This window comes from Cygnus atratus, chromosome 3, assembly GCF_013377495.2.
Source record: "Cygnus atratus isolate AKBS03 ecotype Queensland, Australia chromosome 3, CAtr_DNAZoo_HiC_assembly, whole genome shotgun sequence".
Taxonomy (NCBI): Eukaryota; Metazoa; Chordata; class Aves; order Anseriformes; family Anatidae; genus Cygnus; species Cygnus atratus.
The window spans coordinates 21661263-21683809 of record NC_066364.1 but is presented as its reverse complement, the minus strand read 5'-3'; the positions used below and the strand labels follow the sequence as shown (position 1 = coordinate 21683809).

The following is a 22547-nucleotide window of genomic DNA, read 5'->3' as shown; positions in this document are numbered from 1 at the left end:
GTCCAATGCCAGGGGGAAGTGGATAACCAAGAAACACCAAAAGATGTGTAGTGCAAGCAAAACCTCCCAGGTTCTCTTAGAAAGCTTAAGGTTAAGCCTTGCCTTCCATCAGATTCCTTAAATGGGAAAAGAAATATTTATGGTGCAGCTTTTATACCCTATTCAGAAGATCCAACAGTGAGGCAACAAAATTCAAGACAAATAACAACACAGTTTTTCAGGAAGCCATATGTCTTCTAAAATGCCAAGCAGAGATGTCAGCGAGAGTTAAAGATGCTCTGCAGTTTACTGTTGAGAGTAATTTGTCAATAACTTGCATGATTCTATGTTAAAAGATTTTTTTTCAGAGAAATCATCCCAGCATTACCCAATGCCAAATAGTTAAGAATGTGCTAGCCCCAAAGAGTAAAGTACTTAAGTTTAAGCACACTGAATATCAACCTAAGAAGTGTCTCTTACATGATTAAAAAAAAAAAAAAAAGTGAAAAAATAGGTAAGTTACAAAGAACAAAATCAGATAAAAAAGAAGGACGCAAAACTAGAGAGAAAAAACCTACAGGGAGCCACAAAACATTAGGCATGGAAATCAGCAAAATATCTAATAAAGTGATAAAGCTGACAAATAAATAAATAAAAAAAAAGGATGAGAAGAACTACCAACAAGGGAGAAGACTGGAATTATTGACTATGCTGAGTTGTGAATGGCCCCAAAGGAAAAGGAAAACACAAAGCATCAGAGAATATATCTGTGATCTGTGATGCTCTTGAGTTACAACTCAACAAAATAAAAATAATGAAATGACATAGGATGTCTTCCACAAGGACTTATACAATAGAGTTTGAAAAGAAGAAGGATGACTACAGCCTCCCCACACATAAATTACTTGAGTAAACAAGTCAGAGACTAGCTGGAGCAGAAAACAATGAATACAGACCAGCAACGATTACTTGTAATGGTTCCCAACAGAACTGTATCTTTGCGGCTACAAGGTTGGGGTTTTGATTAAGTCCACCTTAAGGGCAAAATCTGCCTTTCACAATGAAGGCAAATCTCATGCAATTAAAAGGACAAGCAATCAAATCTATTTCAGATCTACCTTTTCTTGAACTTCAATTCCCAATGACATGAAGTCCAATCAAAACTAAAAAATGGACAATGCAAACTATTTCAAGGTAATATAAGAAATGGAAAGACAATCATATCGCAGGCATACAGTCCACCTTCCATGAAGAAAAAAAAAAAAAAAAGAACAAGCAAAATAAAATACTCTCCTAATATAAATAAAATACCCTCCTAAATCATCTTTTTCTGCCTATACAATCTGATGTTCTTGTATTAGCACCTTGAGTTCATCAGTTATGAGGGCTCCCTCACACAGCTAGTCTCTCTGAAGTGACAGAAAGTATCTGAAGAGTTTCTGCCAAACTTTATGGCCTGCCTAAAGAAGCTGTCTCATTTGGATGAAACCAAGACACTTGTGTTTTTATGGACAGAAGTAGACACCTATTTCTAGCCCCATCCAACAGCCTAGTTCTTACTGGATATCAAAGGATTCTGTTGCATTGGTCACCATTGTATCCAAAAAGTTTCTCGAGTAACAACAACAATAAACATAATACTGTTAAAGAATCTGAAAAAATAAACCTAAAAATTGGGTTTTTGGTGTCTCACTACTGCCACCAGGAGAACAGCAAGGTTTTGAGCTGTGATTTGTGTTTCTCAGGAAAGGACCAACATCTTTCCTTAGCCCCAGCATCCACATCAATTTCTCTTCTGCATTTTCAAAACCAACTACCACTAAAAGTTAGCAATTGTTTTTGTCAAATACTAACACAGCTGTTCTTCAATGAATTAAGCATTACACATTGTCCATAGCAATGAAAAATATGAAGTATCTTGCTTATTGGATGTCAATTCTCTGTAAGTTGTTAAAATGTATTTAATATTACAAACTGAAGTAAAGGTAATGGCCTCATTGCAATCCTACTTGACAGAAAGAGTTCAGAATAAGTTCCCAGCAAGTTGAGTGCCAGCAATCTCTTCACCACACCAAAAACAAAGAGGCTTACCCCTTCCTAACTTTGGGTATTTCAGTTTTGACTTCTTCATTTCCAAAAAACCACTCAAGCACAGGTCCTGCTCAAAGTTAAAAAGGGAGAAAATGTCCTATTTTGGTGAGGATGCCTAAATGAAAATAACTTATTGCTATGACAGTTTAGTTTACTCATTTTTCATTCATCAAATCTCTACATTTTCGAAGAGTTAGGCTCTTTATCATCCATGAAAAGTGAAAGAATCTAGCAAAGTCATCTTTTTGATATAGCACTATCTGTTCAGTCTGCCCCTGACTCTTGCTATAGATTTCACTAAGCCACTTGAATTCTTTCACCACAGTTTTTATCTTTAAAAGTCTGACTACCTCTTTCAGCAGCAGGGGAAGGCTCATTCCTAAAACATAAGGCGAGATCAGTAATCCTGCAGGAAGTTCATCGTATCAACAGTGAGTTGAGAATTCGCCTCCTCAGCTCAAACTCCCTGGTTCAGCACGTGTGCCTGCAACACACGTGGCCCTCAACACGGCAGGGGACATGCTTCATGCTCCATGCTCCTTGCTCCAGTGCTGCCAGGCAGAGGTGGAGGCCAGCCTCCTCACCATCTCTGTGGTGTTTAGCAGTCCAGAACACACACAGCTCTCCCTGCTGCACAGAATGCCTCAAGGACCGCAACAGAGCATCGCTCCAGAAGACGACACTCCACTTTATGAGATGTAATTTGTTCCACGAAAGGCATATCGGTTATTCTTAGAAAGCAAGACCTTTACAGCGACGCCCCTGGAAGACAACAAGCAGGTTCAAAAGAACCCCAGGCAAAGGAAGTTTTGTTTTTCTGTCATTAGCGAGCGACAAGTTTACTTCTGCACTTTAAGATTTTCCTGTTTTTGAAGCACGTTAAATGTTATTAAGCACCCACTACTCTATGAGCTAAGCAAGTATTACCAGCAGTAATGCACTAACTACTGACACATACCACCCCACCGTCAGTTCAGGAAAATGATTAAAGACCAAAGCAAAAGCCCTCAAAGGTAGCAGGGAAGTCTTCAGTGAAAAGGAAGTAGACACATTACTGTTTGGACAGTCAGACGCACAATACCTGCCACCAGAATAATGTGGACAAATATTAATACAATGAATGTCCTACTGAAGAGGAGGCTTATAATACAGCACATTTGTTTATTGTGTCTTCTTACTATTACAGTTTCCATAGAAACTGGGAGAGTTCGAAAATTTCAGCACCGGGCAACAAATTCTAATGATCTTTTTTAAAGAATCATTATAGCACATATTTAGTGCACACAGAACACATCAGCAAGATTTATATTCAGGTACATGAAACACGGATCACCAGTCTTAATGCAGAGGTGCTCTGGACTGTACAGGATGTCTAAGTCTTTGTGGCAACAAGAGAGAGATCGCTCCTTTTAACACATTAATAACAGTCCACGCCATGCTCGTTCCTGCTCTTTAGGCTTTTCAATTTCGTGTTGCTTCCTCCAATTGCCCTCCAAACAAGCACAGGAGCAAAAAGTACTGAGGCGTTTTCAAAATGTGCTTCCCTTTCCCCGAAGCTTATGTGATATCTTACCCCCTACATTTATAATCACCTACAGTTTAACCATGATGTAATTTCTTGTGCCTTGTGGGCTGACTTCTGTGACTCACCATTTCCAAATATATTTGTGAAGGTGGTTCATGAATTAAAGTTCTGTCAGCTGAAGCCTCCAGCATTGTTCTGCCCGTGTTCAGTATGGAGGCTCCTGGCTCACAAGAAGTTTTAACGGTACAGTACAGAGGATCAGTCCTCAGTTTACAAAGGACACTCAAGAAGCCATTATATAATGTAAGACAGCCTGCAAATGCCCCCATGGCTTTCTGTCATGCCATCGTTATTCTTTGGGAAGTTTAGGTTTCCTATATATACCACTGAACATCTTCAGATGATTCATCCCCAGGGTTTGCTGTCAGATGAACACTGTTGTGAGTTATGCTTCTCGTGGTTTCTGCGGGGCTGTGCTCTTGCCCATCGCCTCTTCCCTGATTTTAAGCCACATCCGAATAACACCCTTATTCTTTGCTTGTTCACAGCACCCTCTTAGTCAACTACAAATTCACAATTCCTCACTTAAGCAGTTAACTGCCTAAGTCTAGCAGACTAATATATTTCAATAAAATTAATAGCATCTACAAATGACAATGTGCATCCAGTCTTGCAGAATTACTTTCACAGAGGTGTACGGAAATGCCACTTTCCTTCTCTGCCCCTTCCCTGCCCCGGTGATCCTTGCCACAAGGGAGATAAGCTAACAGGACACTTTTTGCTGTTCCTGAGCTCTTCATCTGCTTTTCCTCCCAGCTCAACAGCATTCCTCCTCTTGACTGCCAGTTTGGAAGAGTGTCTTGTCCAATGCAGAGTCACACTGAGACACCTAAACCACATGCATGGAAGCATTTGCTATGTTTTAATCTCAAGTGCAGAGGCCACAGAGCTGCCTCCGGTCATGTACTTCTACAATAACCACCACTAGCAGCTTCGGGGATCGGATGCCTTACTGGTGCAGAAACATTTGATGTTTCCCATCATGACAGAAAGGAGACAAGTGGTTAAATTACTGCCTGTTGTGCACGATTGTAGACATTAGCAGCTGTTATTTATAGTGCCTATTATGTTATAGTATCCCAAAAGACAGGAGAACCACGTCACGCAGCATTACTACAAATAAAACCATTCTAGCATAGAACAACCCTTTTAAGCATAGAGAATATCACTGTAGGTTATCTTTAAATGGAAAGCATGAACAGCTCTGATGTTTTGATAACAAAATGTAGTTTTAGTTCTCCCACCCCCCCAGCTAATAGAAGAAGAAGAAAGGAGGACGGGAAAAATTGTACATTAATAAAGTCAGGTGAAAGAAAAAAGGTAGATCTGGCAGAAGTCTCCACCAGTGCATCAGTGGAAGTGGGATGTCTTTTTCTGGAAAATGCACAGCCCATGTTTTTCTCATGGAGAGGCTTGTATGCCACAGCTTTTTAAGTCTGTTATTTAATCCTAGGGAGTTAAATACAAGTCCTAAACATTTGGCAGACTACTTCAAATTAAGCACCATGCCTTAGAGCAAACCAAGCATCGCTCAGGCATCTTATAAAAATAAAAGTTACCTAACACTGAGCATCTCAGACACAGGACCCAATTCCCCATACTCTCCCACTCTTCTAGTAAAAATGGGGGTAGGGGAAGGACAAAACAAAGCAAACATGATTTCTGGAAATATATTGTATATATATTTTTTAGGAGTTAGCAATGTGAGCTCTATTCCTCATTTTTTCTAACTTACATCCTTTTTACAAGAAAACTTTTAGCTAATATCCATTATTCCCATGTTCCCTGAAAAAAAAAAGAAATAATGTTTTGTTCTTCAAAAGAGGTTCCACAAAAATGGAGATTATCGTAGAACTGAACTGAGTCTGGGATAAGAGCCTAACGGGCACTTACGATGCTGTTCCTCCTCTCAGAACTGGGATTCTTCCCAAATCAAAGAACAATATAATTTTAGGACAACAATCTAGTTGAAAAATTGAATTGATATTTAAGGAGAAAAAAAAATGTATATAATGTTGAGGAACTGGCAACAAATAAAAATGTGTTTGTTACTTCTGTGTGTTGCACAACTGAACGATTAATACATACCAGCCAAAAGATCTGTCCTAATTTTCGAGTTGCCTCACAGTGGCTGAATGAGACACGACACTAATGAAACAGGGAGCACAGATAGTTCAGCGTAGGCACTGAGACCTTTAAAAGGTGAGGGAACAGTTTCTTCTGGCCCACAATCAAAGCCAGATCCTCCAGAGGGAACGAAGTCCCAGCAAGGCCTGTTGCATCCATACGAAACTGCTGAATCCAAGACTCCTCCAGCTGCATTACAGCTATATTCCTCCAAGAGCAATATGAATTCCCTGTGCTCCTCACCATTAATTGGTGGTTGTTCTACAAAACAGTACTAAGATTTTATCTTCTTTAGAAGCACATTTTACCTTACAGCATGAGTAGAAATTTGTCTTTCGATTTCTCTGCTCAATTACATGCTCTTTACCTCTACCCACACACTGCACTGTGTTGGCAACACCGTACATTTTGGCAGTGGACCTCAAAACTGTATTCCTCCGCAAGAGAATGCCTGTGTATAGTACACTCACAGACACATACACACCCCCTCAGTCCACGTGACTCATATACTGCCTGGGCAACCATTTCACAGATAGATGGAAGCACTGAAAAATAAAAATCCTGACCTCTGGCATATAGAAATCAGCCATTCTACTCGCTGTTTTCGTTTAGCAATGCTTAGCCACATTATTAACATGACTGGTTATCAGAGCTGTATGGAGTTTATGATGTACATTTGTTATCTCTTCCTTTGGTAGCCGAGCTGTACACACTGGGAACGCTTTACAAAACATCTCAGAAATAAAGGTCAAGTAAGCTTTCCTGCAAGAGATGCTGTTTTCTGAAGAGAATTTCCTTCCTACACACCTTCAGCCACCAGAGCTCTTCTGATGCTAGACAAAGAGATGGCAAACACATATGCCCACTCACATCTCTGCCTCTAGAAGTAAGCTTTACCAAGTTAGAGCCCCTTCTTCAGCCCCTGCTCCCCCACACATATCCTCGTCAATGCACATGAGGCTGAGATCGCTGTGAAAATGGTATTTTACAGCTCATGGGTTATATTTAGTCCCCAGAGCACCAGGGCTAGTCAGCCCTGCCTTTCAGGGGAGGATGTTGTATTGATCTCGAAACATGTAATACGACGTCCAAACATCTGCGAACTCGCTTGCTCAGTTTTGGTTTGGGGACTACGTAGTTTGGGGTGAAACACAATCATGACTTCCAAAAATGGTAATGAGAGGGAAAAAACATCAGAAAGGAGGGAGGAACTGGGCACAGTGAAGGATGCTGAACACCGAAAAGGACTTCCAGCCAGCTAGGGTACTATGAAAAGGCTGAAGCAGTAGAGCACTGTGCTAAGATGGTGGTTTTGGCTTCATAATCCAAACGGCACAGAGATCTGTGCCAGCTAGAGTCTTAAACAATTTTATCCTCACACATATCCAGAATTTCCTGACCTGTCCAACTATTGTATGTAGAACAACAAATCTTAATTAGCTCTAAAGCTGAAAGCATTGAAGACATTGAAGTATTCAAGGTTCCTGAATACTGGAGCACTGGCACAGGTTGCCCAGAGAGGCTGTGGAGTCTCCTTCTTTGGAGATCTTCGAGAGACGCCTGGACATGGGCCTGGGCACCCTGCTCTGGGTGGCCCTGCTTGAGCAGGGGTTGGAGCAGATGCCTCCAGAGGTCCTGCCAACTTCAACTTCTCTCTGATTTTGTGAAGATACTGAAGAACTTGAAGTATTCAAGATACTGAAGCCTGAGGCCCTACCAACCTTGAGATAATAGCCCTGTCCCATTTGAAGTCTGAGTCTACACCAAACCACCTGTATTTTTGCACCACACAGAAACTGGATTTTAGTGCATTAAACTGGACAGCCATAAGTAGAACCAAATCCAATACGACAGGGTAGTCTTCTGTCTGGTTTGAGACTACAAGTTCGCAGTTCCTTATTCTAGCTAGACATCTCAAAGCACTAAGAGGTCCAAATGACCCAAAGGATGCAAACTAACATTAGAAAATGATTTCTTACACAGCCTGCTGGCTCCCCCTTGACATCACTGCAAACTATCTGCTCTTCAGCTCTTGCCAGTTGTTCCTTATCCACACGCTGAATCATTGCGAGAAGTGGAACCAGCACCCTGGTCCCTTACAGCCGTTCTCCCTGTGCTGCTGACCCTCTGTAGGTATTAGAAAAGCTAGAGTGAAACACTGACTGAAGACCCAAGTTGAGGTAATAGGCTTGTATTCACCTTGTGGGCTGGGTGAGGGGAAGAGAATCAGGAAATTCAGAAGTGAAACCCCACCCACTCAGGAATATTAAAATAAAAAAGTTCAGTATCTTTACCCAAACCTCCTGATTTTTAACTATTTTAATTTCACTCATTCCTACCATCAGATCATCTTTCCAAAAGAAAAACAAATAAAAAAGCCCTTCTTTTCCAAGTCTCTAGCCAGAGTTAACATGTTCAGCCAAGTCAATCAAGTCTTCTGGAAGAAAGGACACAGACAAAAGTATATGAAAGTTTATGTAAAGTAAAAATGGAAAATTAGACATGAGCTAATCAACAATCATGTCACGTTTAGAGAACAGTTACACTCTGCACTCTTTTCTAAACAAATCCAGGTGGGAATAAAAAAGGCTCATTGAAAAAAAAAAAAGGCAGTTTTAGATGTATGCTAGTGTAACATACATGGAAGAGGGGGAAAAGGGGAATTTTTTAGCCTAGATGACAAAATCTAAGGAGAGGGAAGACCAAATAAAGCCTTCAGACAGGCTATCTACAAGAAGCTGAGGAACAGAAGGCACCTATTGTCCAGATGAATTAACGAGCTCAAGTTGCAGCAAGGAAGACATGGGTTATGAATAAGGAAAAGTCTTCAGTGTTAACATCAGGGAACCTGAAAAAAAGGCCTGGAAAGGCTACCAGACATCTGTCAGGAAAGATGTGGGTATAACTGATCCTCCCTGGGCACGGCGGAGGCTGGGTCCCTCCTGTTCCTGCCTCCCTGCTAGCTTTGTTGATCACTGCTGGCAGAGTAAGGAAAACAGTCCAGAGAGCCCAGACCTCCTCTTCCCAAGGAAAGGCTAACATTAAACATAGGCTGAGGTTCAGCCAGTGGGGAAAGGGCAGAAGAGTGAACATAAGCATGAGTTGCTTGCATTAACTAGGACATTCACTCCCCCATACACCCTTTCACACAGCTTCTGTTCTGCAGCCCTGACTCTGCTGGGCAGGTCAGGTCAGTAATGCAGGGGAAAAGGGGCTGGAGAGCCGGAATCTCTAGGGAGAAATAAGGAGTCCAAATTATGCTCCAAATGCATTTTAAGGATATTCTTTGTTTCACACTCAGACTGGAGCATTTAAATTAGATCTTCTCTGGCCAGGATGTTTTCCTCCCCCAGGTTCATTCTCCAATTAATTGCTGTCAACATTTTTCACAATGTGAGTTACATTTGACCAGAACTTCTGTCACAGCTTATCACCCCTGCCATGGGATATCACTTCACACCCTTTCATCTGTTTATGCTTGCACAGTCCAGTTCAGTTCTCCCTTCTCTATCCTTTACTGGTGACCCCATGCACCTCTACAGAGTTATTGTACCTGGAATTGCTCACAACAGCTCTAAATGAGAGGAATTTATTTATTTTTTATTTTGCAAAGGTTAGCATCACACGACTGGCCAACTAAAAGCAAACAACCTTGATAGCAAGGTATGAGAACTTCCGGATTAAGCAGAAGATTAAGAAAATACTTACTCTTGCTTTATTTTCACCCCTCTAATTCTCATTTCCATGGAAACAGGGCTGGAAAGTACCAGCAGGCAGCCTGCAGCTGAACATCTGAATGAGAGTGCTCGTGTTGAACTCAGCAAGCAGGCAGCAGGTGAAGCCTGCAGGAGCTGCCTAAAAATCTATAGCTGCGTTTTGAAAGGAAAAGGACAGCCTCGAGTCAGGCAAAGGGCTTCTAAGCAGGATTACACGTAACCCTAGTGAATATTCTTGCGTTGCAACAGCTGCTAATCTGACTTCATCTTCTGTAAAACGTAAGGATAAAATTTCTTTATCTCAGCTGCACCAGGCAAAAATCCATCACAATTAATTAAGTACCCTGAAACGTTCAGATGGAGGATGATATACTAGCAAAAAGGGTAACTTATATTTGTAACAGAGCTTTGGCTTCCAGACACTGTCCTGTAATTCCTTCTGTGAAATCAAACTGGCTGCTGCCCAGTCCGTACACGTGTTGTTTTGAGCCCAGTCATATGGATGGCTCTTTTCACAAACATCCATTGCAGTTTAACAAATGTATATACGGGAAAACAAACAAACAAACAAACAAAAAAACTAGAAGTTAGTAATGTATTTGCTAGCTATAAAGCACATTGGTTCTGAGCACCACTCCACATTCCCTGTGTTATAAAAGCTACTAGGGCAACCCAGTTGTACATATTAAGGAGGAAAAAAAAAAAAGGCAATGTTAACTTCTTTACTCATTTTAGTAAAGTTTCATAGAGGAATTCTTTTTAATACCATCTTAGATTTTTCTCCGGTTCAATATTTGCTCTTCAAGCAACAGGAAGAAAAGCAAACAAAAGAAGGATGAAACATTACTGTCTTGGGCTACGCTTTACCCAAACAAGAGATCGGTTATTATTAAACTCCTGCTTTTGTATCTAAAGCAATTACCACTTTCTCAAACAGATATTATTCATTCTTTGTAGAGAACAGAACACTGGTCCCACTTTGTGTCAACGTAATTTCAGCCAATATAATGGACAAAACAAAACGATTATAACGAAGGATGTAATGTCTTGGGCAAGTTCAGTATCAGCACACAAGAGCTGACCTGAAAATGGATGATGAAGAAACTTGAGACAACATAAATCTTTCTTTTCTCTTTTTTTTGAAGAGTGTTATTTAAAGTTTAACAGAGCTATTTATCAGAATCAAGTCATCCTGATAGGTGTGGCTGTGCTTTATTTTACCTCCGCTCTCCTTTGCCATCAGAGAGGAAATGCGAGCTTAAAGCACCAGAGAACGAATCAACACAAGAAGCTGTTAGTGACTACTGATTCATTACTTCCTCTGGGATCTTCAGCAGAAAAAATGAGCCCAAATTTAGCAGTCCACCACGTATCAAACTCACAGCTATGACGGAAAAGGATAGTACAGAAGCTGCTTGTGCAATTTTCTTGCATCACAGGAAATTAATAACTGTGCTTCAAGAGCACATCCACGGCAGACACAGCATACAGCCATCAGCATCTCTGCGGTGCAAGAATATTCATTTAACAGCTGCAGCAACGGTAAAAATTGCACAGAGCACACTCTGTTAATGAGTCCCACTGACAACTCCCTTTTTGCTATACCAGGTATATTTGTACTCACCTTGAGGATCACTTACAGGGCCAGATCACAATGCTGGGAGCCCTGGCACAGGCAAAAATCAAACTCCAAATATTTCACTGATCTAGTCTGAGCCTGCTTAAACATAGCATACACAAAAGCATAAGCTTTCAGGTGTATTTCCTCTTTTTCTTTGTGTGAAAGTATCTATAGCTAAACAACCCACATGCACTGCCTAAGAGCTCTACTTCAAGCAAGACCAGAAATAAAACAATTTTAAAAAAAATTATTTTAAGAAGTAATCCACATCACTGAACACTGACTTCTCTTTTTCAAAGCTGCATTTCTGCTTCTCAATTTTTTATTTTTTTAATATTTTTTTTTAAGGAATGACAAGATATTCTGTACTTAAAGGCTATCTTCATTTCAAGGGTAGAAACCAAACGCGCTGCTCATACTATACAAACAGCTCTCCAAACCATCATCATAACTGCAAACCTTGCTAAGGGGAGAAGGGAAATGACAGCCTTGGCATCTGTTTAAGATTTACAGAAGTGCTCATACAGCAACAGAGGGACTTCTGACTTGGCTGACGAGTTCCAGTAGGCTGGGGATGGATCATTCCTGGAAATATTTGTAAAGGGAATTATGGCTGGCTGCACTGGCTGCATGCATGCACCGAGGGTGGTGGGCATCCATCAGTAGGAGTGGCTTATTTCTTCTAGCTGCAGCTTGAAAGAGAGAGGAATATAATTCAAGGAAATAAGCAAGCCGCTCCCTGCCAGGTCATTAGTACCTTCACACTGTTTCCCCTTATGAACTTGTTAGTAACACCTGTACAGAGCACGTAACCGCTTTTCTTCCAATTAACTTTATACCTGCTAATGCACCCAGTTGCTGCTGGCTGGTTAACTTAAAGGAGACGGAAAGAAACCAGGACAGGATATCAGTGAAGCTCTTTGTTGTGCTTAGGGCAAACAAGAAGGAAGTACAGAATAAAGGTGTCTGATCTGAGATGTTTTGCCTCTGGAGGCATGGGTTATGTGACAAATACAGGTTCTGGATACCAGCTAACATGGTAATGAACACATGTTACGCCAATACATGCCATATGAATTTTTTTAATTTAGTAATGAAAATATACTTGTGATTAAAGGAAAGCCACAAATAAATTAACACTTCAGAAATGAAACATCATCATCTATTAGAAAAGCTTAATGCAAGCACTCAACTCAGACACTGAGATCTTGTAACTGCTTTACTTGTTTAAAAAATAAAACCTTCCACCTTTGAAACACCTAATCTTGTTAAATATGTGTCTTCCTCCAAAACTGCATTGCTAGATAGCAGCTGAATTACCTTCTATCCTCCTTTTTGAAAGGCTCTGCATTAAATGTTTTCATAGCCAAGCTATAAGCACTGAAAATAAAAGTTTGCAGTAGATGGGGAAGGTGATCCGTGCCCCTGTGTCGTTTCTTCCCATGCATAGCTCTGTCCTCTGGTTTACAAATGCAGAATATTGACACCAAGAGAGTACGTGGTGGCACTTCAACTTTTTCCACAGTGAAGGAAGAGTCAGTGGGACGTGCAATTTTCCAGGGCATGGGCAAGACAGGGCCATACTAATTCAACGACTTGTTACATGTATTCCCTGAGGCTCCAGGACAGACAAGGCTTGAAGGGCAGCCAGGTGAGGGGATGGCCTGGCAGCACTGGCTCCACCATTCCCCAGGGCTCATTTCCTTCTTGGGGGTGCAGATCCCCAGCAGCTCCTGCGCTAAAACTGTGAAAGAGGTTGGTCAGAGTGGCACTCTTCAACCTGTAGCTGAAGACTCCTAAACTCCTGTACTGCTGAATAGATATAAACAAGTGGGGAAACTGCTACTGCTTCTGCCTTTCACCCATCCTCCTCCCCACAACATCTGTGTTCTTCTCTAGTGGTTTTGGAGGTCTTGTTTTATGCTTCTTCCTCTCTTTCATCTCCCATCCCCTCATCCATCTCTTTCTCCCTCTCTCCTTTTCATTAGGAACAACACCCAGCTCTGCACATTCCTAAATTCCTCCAAACACCAGCAACTGAACACAAAGATCTGAAGCTTGCAATCCGGCTGTTTCTCCAGACTCAATGAGAACAGAGCTGGCCAAGATTATATACAATGTACACGTCTGAATTCAAATAGCACTTTCCAAGTTTACGGAAATTTAATGAATGCCTTCTTCTTAGTGTGGACTCATGGATTCTGACACAATCAAACAGGAAAATGGCTCACCTATCTCTAATCGACTCCATCAACCAAACTCAGTGTCCCAGCAATGTAAATCCCCCACCGTGAAGTAGTTCCAAGCTGCCTCCATCAAGCAGACACGCAGAAGACAGGAAGGAGCAAAGAAAGGGCAGGCAGCCTTAATTATTCACTCTGGGTTACATGAGAAAACGTGAATGGAAGGGGATGCAAACTGAGCCCTTCTTTTCAGGGCTGCAGAGGGCAACCCCCCCTGCAAAGGCCACAGCTCCACCTGTAAGAGCTCCTGGAGAGCACAGCTCCGCTGGTTGAAAACAGGCTGACAAAATGTACCCCCACAAAATCCTGGCAAGAGGGCTTGCAGCTCAGACAATACACTAGTAATCTTCTCACTTCTGTTTAACCTCTTTTGTGTTGGGATCCTACAACTGCACCTGCAACCTGCTAGAAATTCAGTCATTCCTCTCCTCCAGGAAGAAACTGAAAAACCCCCACATCCTCTCTGAACTCTTCTTCTCCTCCTTTCTGCCAAGGATTTAAACACCATAAATGAGGGAAACAGGGAAAATGGAACACAGACATTATCTACTTTGCACCTGCTGGCAACTCCCAACTACACAGTAGGTAGGCATAAAAATACTTGTAGCAGTCACATAGAAGCAGTAGAAATGACAACTATTTTCATACCTAAGTGTGCTTGAGTTGTACAGAAGTTGTTACATGCCAGAAACTGATAGGATTCTTCTTCAAAGAGCCTAGGTCAAAAATCTTCAAAACAATACCAGCAATACCAATTTTACCAGCAAGCTTCTCTCATGCCCAAATGAACGCACTTCCGAAAGTGATTGGGATTTAGTAGGTGCTTGGTATTCTATATAAACGGCTTTCTTGATATTGATTATGAAGGCATATTTCACCCTGTTTAGCCAAATGGTCAGATTCTCAGTGCCCAACACCAGGCCATCACACTGGCTTTGACCTCTACTTGCTGCACTTCTGTACAAGTCAAGAAGAGTTTGGTCATCGATGGAACCTGGATCAAATCTTTCTACTACAGATAAAATTTAAAAAGGTAATCAGCACAGGATATTAACACACAAAACAGGCTTTGGTCATTATACAGTGTCTCCTTGGCAAAGTTTTCAGGAAACTATGAAATAAATACAAAGGCAAAATCTGTCTGCAATCTGTTCACTAATTACAAACTTTCAAATTCTTTCCAGAAGAGGTGTATTATTAACTGTCTTACTATAATGTACTCCTCCCATGTTCACAGATGAAAATGGAAATGAGATTTTAACTTTTCTTTGAGGAGTTGCAGGTAACCACAAGTTGCACTACAGTTCAACACAGTCGTCAAGTTCTCTATGCAATTACGCTCAGCGCAAACTGCACCTGAAATACAAGTAACAGCAAGCCAGGGAACAAACCGGTTTGTTTTAATTGTCGCTACTGGAAGGGGGGGAAAAAGAGGGAAGAAGTCTTAAGAGCTGCAAGCATTCATATATTATACACATATATACACATATATTCATATAAAAAGGTACTGAAAACAAGCTGTGTTTTTTCTTTTGCCTCTCTGAAATTAGTCTGTTAAATCAAACTCACAATTCCATCAATATTCTGTCAGTTTCACCCAATTTATAACATTCTAAAAACGATTTTAAAGCTAATTTTAGAAGAAATTGTTTTCCCTGTAATAAAAGAATGTAAAATCACTTAATCGTTTTCTTTTTGTCCATGTTATTGTTCTCATCAATTGATTTGTTCTGGTCACAAACTTATTATTTAAGTCTCCTCCTGCACAATAGCAAGGCATCATTAATGATACACCCTGTGTCATATTCTAACCCCTTAGTATCTAGAAACTAAGCACAAAGCAAGCATTTATCTGCAGTCAGAACTAGCACAAGACTTACTGCTTAACACTTTTGTGAGTCAAGAGGACCGGATTTCAGACTCTTTCTCTTTTCTCTCCAGAACTGTAACTTTATAATTAACAAGAGACACTTCAGAAATTCATACAAGTACCCTTATAAGCAAGACCTGATAGCAATCTCTACAAAAGCAATAGCTCCAGAAAGCTAACAGAAAACACAAAATCTTCATATGAAAGCAGATGATTTAAACAAGCTAAGTACCCAGTCCATCGCTAACTAGAACAGACTTCAGTGACTCTAAGTAGCAAACAGGACTTCTCCATATAATCCAATTTGTGTTTGTATTTCTCCAAACCATAATCCAATATTAACTCATTAAGAGAAAAGTTTACCTGTGTTCCTGTCAGGCAAAATACAGCAATGCTTCTGCAGTATGCCAGGCAGAACCTGTGGAAACAAAGAAGCAGACATTAACATAACACGTATTTTCAACATCACATGAAGAAGAGCTGATGATTGTCAGAGTGCATATCTGATCAAGCTTTGTGCTTTCATTCTCGATGCAAATTAACTGTTGTACGGTGCAAATTTGAACCTTACTCATTAGGAACCACACACTGAGAAGAATGGTACAAGACTACCTGCTTACTACTACGTAAAGGTACTGATACCCTCTCCCATAGACTACAATATTGAAAACTTGAGTAAAATAATATAAACACACAATTAATTGTGCTCAACTTATAGAGATAGCATGTTATCAGTCAATGCTGCTTCTATTCCTTATTTTGCACGTTTAGCCCTGGGGCTATGAGGTTCAGCGTTTCATAAATCACTGAGGATCAGACTCCAGATCACAGCACTTCACTTCTCAGATGCCCATTTCCAGTGGCTAACACAAAACCGCAGAAGTCTGAGAAGGAAACTCAAGAGAATGCGGACAGATGAGGTCCTGTGCTTGTGGTTCACCACATCCACTGTGCTGATTGCCACTGGCAGCCACTGAGAAATGCTGAAGAAGCTTCCCACCACCGCTGGCCCTTTCTTCTGGGTAGGGACCTACATTTCTTCACAGGTTTATACACTGGAGTCACTTGTTTTGGTGCTCCTACCAGCAGCAAACTATACTTGAAGCACCCAAGACCTATTTTAGTCTGACTTTTACATCTAGAATTAACACCCTCTACAAGGCTATCAGCATCTGTAAAACTGCAGCTTAAAGTTTAACGGCTCTTCCTTTGCTGTTTCAGAGAAAAAGCCAATTAAAAGCCATGCTCTGAGATGTCCTCTATAAATTGTCTCGTGGGGGTCAACCTGTACCCTTTAAAGTCTGAAAGGCTCAAAAAAAAAAAAAAAACTTCTACAAACAGGAGATCAGCATAACCACTGCATGGAAATGCCAGCCTTCTAACCACTGAGAACACCCTAGGCACACCACACAGCTCGCGTTAAGTTTTAGAAATTCATGACAGAAGATACTTCAGGGCCTAGGGACCTTTTATCACAGACTGCTGTTGCAGTTTGGCCAAGGTTAACAGCTAGGGATGAGGGAATTGGACACGCAGTGCCCTGCAGCGACACCACAGGGCCCCGTCCCTCCCTGCGGCCTTGTCCAATACACACACTGATAACCCCTGGGGGACCAACACCTCGGCTCCTCTGTCCTCCAGCACAACGAATTAAAGTCTTGAGAAACTTGCTGCACCATGCTTCCTCCAGAATGCACACATGCAGCGGCACCACCACTGCGAAATTGTGCTTTTATTGGCATTTTAACTTGAAGAGCCAGTCTGAGGGCAGAAAGCTGTCCTGGACACAAGGCTGCAGTGAGAAGGAATCCCCCCCAGCTCCTCCAAACTCTACTGAAAACAAAGCATTTAAATATAAGCTCTTGCAAAAATAAATCTGGCATAATTCTAAAGATAAGCGTTTTGATAAAAGGGAAAGCAAGGTGGGTTTAAGTGGTGGATGTTAGGCACAGAGTAATCAAGTCAGATCCACAGCAACTTCTCAGCGTATCCCCCCAACTAATTATGAGGACACTGCTTTGTTGGAAATTCAATTTATGCTCACATTTGGGGCTTTATCACATTGTAGCACCTCTTGTAAACCTTTGGCTTGCTAAGCACCTTATTTTTCTCAGACTCCTTCAGCTCACTCTTGCAAACATACAGACATGTGCTTTTGTCCCTGAGAGGTGCAGGGCTGTAGCTGCTGGGATTTCTGAAGGCTGCCGGGCCAGTGCTCCCTTCCCTAGACATGACATCGGTCACCAGCACCACTCTTGGAAGTCCACAAAATTTGATGGCAGAAGGAAAACCTAAGTTTCAGGGGGGTTTTTACCAATGTCTGTAACTACCTGAAGGGAGGGTGCAAAGAGGAAAAATACAGGCTCTTTTCAGTGGTGCCCAGGGGACAGGACAAGATACAATGGGCACAAACTGAAGCACGGGAAGTTCCATCTCAATATGAGGGGGCACTTCTTTACTGGGAGGGTGACTGAGCACTGACACAGGTTGCCCAGAGAGGTTGTGGAGTCTCCTCCTTGGAGATCTTCAAATGCCACCTGGACATGGGCCTGGGCAGCCTGCTCTGGGTGGCCCTGCTTGAGCAGGGGTTGGACCAGATGCCTCCAGAGGTCCCTCCAACCTCAACCATTCTGTGATTCTGTGATAGGCTTACAGCTACCTGCTTCTGAGCCATGTACTGCTCCTTTTACTTCACTCTGTTGTTACCCTGTTTAAAGAGGTCCCACTGCCCTTAATTTAATGCTGTCAGAGCCAAAGCCAGGTTCATGCCTCTGAGCCACAGGGCTTCAGGAGCAGACTCACATCCTTTTGCCCCTGCAGGAACAAAACAACAGGAAGGTTGTTTTGGATGCATGTAAAAAATAACCATTTAAGGAAGCTCTATCAAAAAATGTTGTTGCAAGCTCAAGCACTCAGTGTTAGAGTCATTACTGTCCACAGACAGACAAAGCTGTACATGCATGTGCATGTTTGAGAGCTGATACTCCCAAATTCCTGTATGCAGCTAAATACTGCCCCTTCTCATCTCTTTTGGAATACAAAAGACCTTTCAGCATTGCCTCCTTAAGCAGAAATCCTTCTCACTTGAAGTAGTCACAAAACTAGCCTGCTTGCTTCAAGTAGGACTATTTAAGGGAACAGAGGAGGTAGGACTTGAACCAAAGTATCAGCTTGCCTTACCCACACTTACAGACAGCAGGAAGCCTGTATTTTAAGAAGAATCAATAGCACAAATAACAATATTCTACTAGTAAACTATACATCATTCTATACTGTTTCTTGAACTTTAAAAAATAAAATAAAAAGTGATTCTTAGGCGTGCATCATAAACTTAGAAACTATACATTTTCCTTATGGCCATGGATATAAATAACAACATAGTCTTATAGGCATTGAAAGCATAAAAATTAGAACCAGAGAACAAAGAAATCCTAAAATGAGCAGAGACAGTCTTTCAAAGCAGTGTAACACAAAGACTGAATTTTGAAAACACCCTGTCTTACTCAGACACAAAGTAACACTTAGTTCCTAGTGAATCTGTCACTTTTTTTTCCCCACATTCACGAATCATGGAGAAGCATTATGAATTTATTATGAGCACCCAGTTAATCAAATTAAGGCTGAAATGAAAAGAAGAGACAGAAAAAAAGCAGGTCTGGAATAGCAAGACAATTTCATTGGGAAAAGAAAAGCTCTAGAACATATTTTTTACATTCCTGGTAGGCATGATACAGATAAGAGAACAGTCACACTGAAAGGCACAAGCTTGAAAAACATTTGCTTTTGCCTTCCCTCTGCTGTCTTAAGTGTTAAGTAGGCAACCAGCATGGAAGAGGCTAAAACAATGCTGCCTTCTCCCCACCCCTTACCATGTTTACCCTGTACAAAGCCCGTTTCTGGCTGGTAGGAGTTTGATATCAACCTCCCACTTACTTATCTACAGTATACAGATTTTTACACTGTACCCATCTCCATGGTACCCAAGAGCCTCTTCACACTGCTCTCCTCCCACCTTCTCCCCACTCCGTTCCTCTCCTCCCTAGGGAAAATGACATGAGCATTCCTCAGCAAAATTGTCACCTTTCCCTCTCTACATGTCTCTTCTTTCCCCTGATTCTTGCTTTTCATTCGAATGTTGCAATCCCTGCCTTATTCCTTACAGTGCCTTTACATCTCAGAGTTTTTTCCTTATTTTCATAGATAACTGTATTTTATTATTATTGTTGTTGTTATTATTATTGTGGCTTGAAACTTTACCTGAACAGGTACAATCTGAGTGACAATCTCAACCACAACCACAAACAGACCTGGAGTGGTTTCTGATAAAGAAGTCAAAACATAGGAGCAACAGCAGGGCTTCACATGCAGAAAAAAAAATGTACAGAGAATAGAATATTGTTTTTGAATATTCTTTTTCCTTGGGAAAATTAAAAAAAAAAATACAGGTATCAATTGCATTAAGCTGAAGATTTAACCTTCAGTTGTTTTATAAGCTGTCAGCTGGAAGCTAAGGCATTGCAATACTAAATTAAAACTGGACGCAGAGACACAGAAATAGAATAAATAACACAGCAGGTAGTGTGTCCTTATCACCAAGGTGCTTCCCTAGCAGTAGCCAAATTAGTTCTGGCCCCACAATATACAATTACGTAATCGTGTAGCAAGAGAGCAATCTTAGATCATGGTGTCAATGTGAAAACTTCCTCAGATTCAATGAAAACTTCTAATTGATGTCAGTGGATATTCGTCAGGACCTGTTCATAATTGTTTTCATTACAGCTTGCTGTGTGTACGTATATATATATACACACACATATTTAGATGCCATAGTTAATGCTCAAATTAACACAATGTTCAAAATAATATATAGATCACCTATAGATATAGAAATCCAATAGAGATATGCAGAAAGCTTCTCAGAGCAGCAGAGTACATATATATATACACATATATTTATATAATATTCTTATATGTATGCTTCTTTCATTTCACAAAAATAAGACATTTGAGTTCTCTGCATGTTCACTGTGCAATACTTTTTTAGTGTGGTTTAACAAGGACTAGAATTAATTCTTACAAAATCTGTTTAAGTTTGGAACGTACTAACACCTAACACAGTTTCAAAAAGGAAAGAGAAAGAATCATAGAATCATAGATTAAGGTTGGAAAAGCCCTCCAAGATCATCTGGTCCAACCATCCCCCTGCCACCACTATCACCCACTAAACCATGTCCCTAAGCACCACGTCCAACCTTTCCTTAAACAACCCCAGTGACAGTGACGCCACCACCTCCCTGGACAACCCGTTCCAATGCCTGACTGCTCCTTCTGAGAAGAAATGTCTCCTAATTTCTAACCTGAACCTCCCCTGGCGCAACTTGAGGCTGTTCCCTCTAGTCTTATCGCTCGTTATCTGCGAGAAGAGGCCGACCCCCAGCTCCCCACACCTTCCTTTCAGGTTGTTGCAGAGAGCAATAAGGTCTCCCTGAGCCTCCCCTTCTCCAGACTTAACAACCCCAGTTCCTTCAGCCACTCCTCGTAAGACAAGGAGGAAAGAGAGAACAAGAGAACGAGAACGAGAACGAGAACGAGAACGAGAAAGAGAATGAGAAAGAGAGAGAGAGAGAAAGAAAGAAAGAAAGAAAGAAAGAAAGAGAAAGAAAACCTTACAGAGAAGCTGAAACATGAAGTAAAATAATTCTACCATGAAAAAATGCCTCTGTGAAATTGATACCTACTCACTTAAAAGGATCTGTTGCAAGAGTATGTTCAGACCCCTCAATGCTATTGAATGATAAAGATGTTCTGATTGCTTTCTACTCCACTTATACTGTTAAAATGGCTATAGGAAAGTAAACTGTGTATTATTTTCTCTCATCTATTCACATTTGTTTACTAAATTAAAACATATTGCTGGAAAGTAAGTTAAATGAAGATAAACAGTTTCGCAGGTCCAAAATTACAGAACTCCCAAATCTGAAGTCAGAGCAAAATTCAAGGCAGAAGTTAAAGGTATAAAAAGGTTAAAGGGTAGTATATACATTTCCAGAAGGGAAGAACGTCGGCTTGATTTTCAAGTCCCAAACTGTGATGGGATATTTGTCTCTGCTTTTTACATCCTAGAAATTCAGTGATCCCAAAGATTGCAAAGGTAGAATATCACCTTTTGGCCATGCCAACCATGCTGGCCATCTACATTGTCCTTGTGCTTACGTTCAACCTCTGCCAAGGACTGCCTCTGAGATAAATCCCTATCCTCTTAACCTCCCTCCCCCAGAAGACTATTATAGTTAGCATGTGAAACATTTTAGTGGCAAGATTATGGTAATATTCAGAAGAAAATCTGTCATACATATGGTGGGCAAATACATATAGGTTTACAAAAATATTGAGAAAACATATTACAGAATTTGATCTTTACTCATGCATTGATGATTACAAAGAAATGGTCCTTGGGCAGAGCCATCTCATAAAGTATCCCCTGCATTTTATTTGGAAGCAGTACTGTACTGGAGAGAATAGAGTTTAGATGTTTTGGTGTGAACCAGTGAGTTCCTGTATTTTTGTGTTTTGAATGTTGTGTCACTTTTTTAAAAAAAGTCAGGCACCCCCTAGGCATTGCTATCTGCATTGCTCAATGCTAAGCATTGCTTCTTTCCTACAATCCGCACAAATTACAAAGAAGGAATTGTAATTTTTTTCATTCTAAGGATCTTATCCATTATATCTCCATATTTGCTTTTCCTTATATTTGTCTTGGAACTTATGTTTTAGGCAAGATTTCCTCATCAGCTGCTACAGAGATGTTTTGAGATGGTGTTTGTAACAACTAGATCTTATAAACATTTGAAATTCTGCACTCACTTCTGTGAAGGTCTTTTGCTGTCTCTTGTCACTGCAGAGGCATAATCTATTTGGGTTTCCTTTTTATTACTGTTTCTCTCTTTTGGACTTGATACCTGAGGATTTTAGACGTCTGCATTGTCAGTGGCACTGTTAAAAGGAGAAGGTCCTACTCATCTGTAACCTATTCCCTGCTTCTCATTCAGCAAAAAGGAAGTGTTCAAGATTCAGCCTTCCGTTGAACCACAGAATCGTTTAGATTGGAGACGACCTTCAAGATCATGAAGTCCAGCAAACAACCTGACCTAGCAGTCAATGAACAAGCAGCCAGTTATCTAACAAGTCTGTAAAGGTATTTGCCCTCAGACAGGGCATGAGATGTAGGCAAGGTTTCATGTTCACAAGCTGTTGTGTGATATGGACCATCATAAGCTAAAGGGTTATCATTACAGCATTACTCTGTTTCTTCTTT

General features: G+C 40.9%; 1 protein-coding gene across 4 annotated transcripts in view; it reads right to left on the bottom strand.

Annotated features, from left to right (window-relative positions):
• Positions 1 to 22547, bottom strand: part of DLGAP2 (DLG associated protein 2) — a 459232-nt gene that overhangs the window by 362984 nt on the left and 73701 nt on the right. For all 4 annotated transcript variants that reach the window (XR_004778087.2, XR_007707970.1, XR_004778088.2 and 1 more), the window contains one exon: positions 15596 to 15650. Coding sequence is in view for 1 of the 4 variants with exons in the window: in XM_035542981.2 (XP_035398874.1) it covers positions 15596 to 15650 (55 nt within the window). In the remaining 3 variants the exon portion in view is untranslated. The remainder of the gene's footprint in view (positions 1 to 15595; positions 15651 to 22547) is intronic.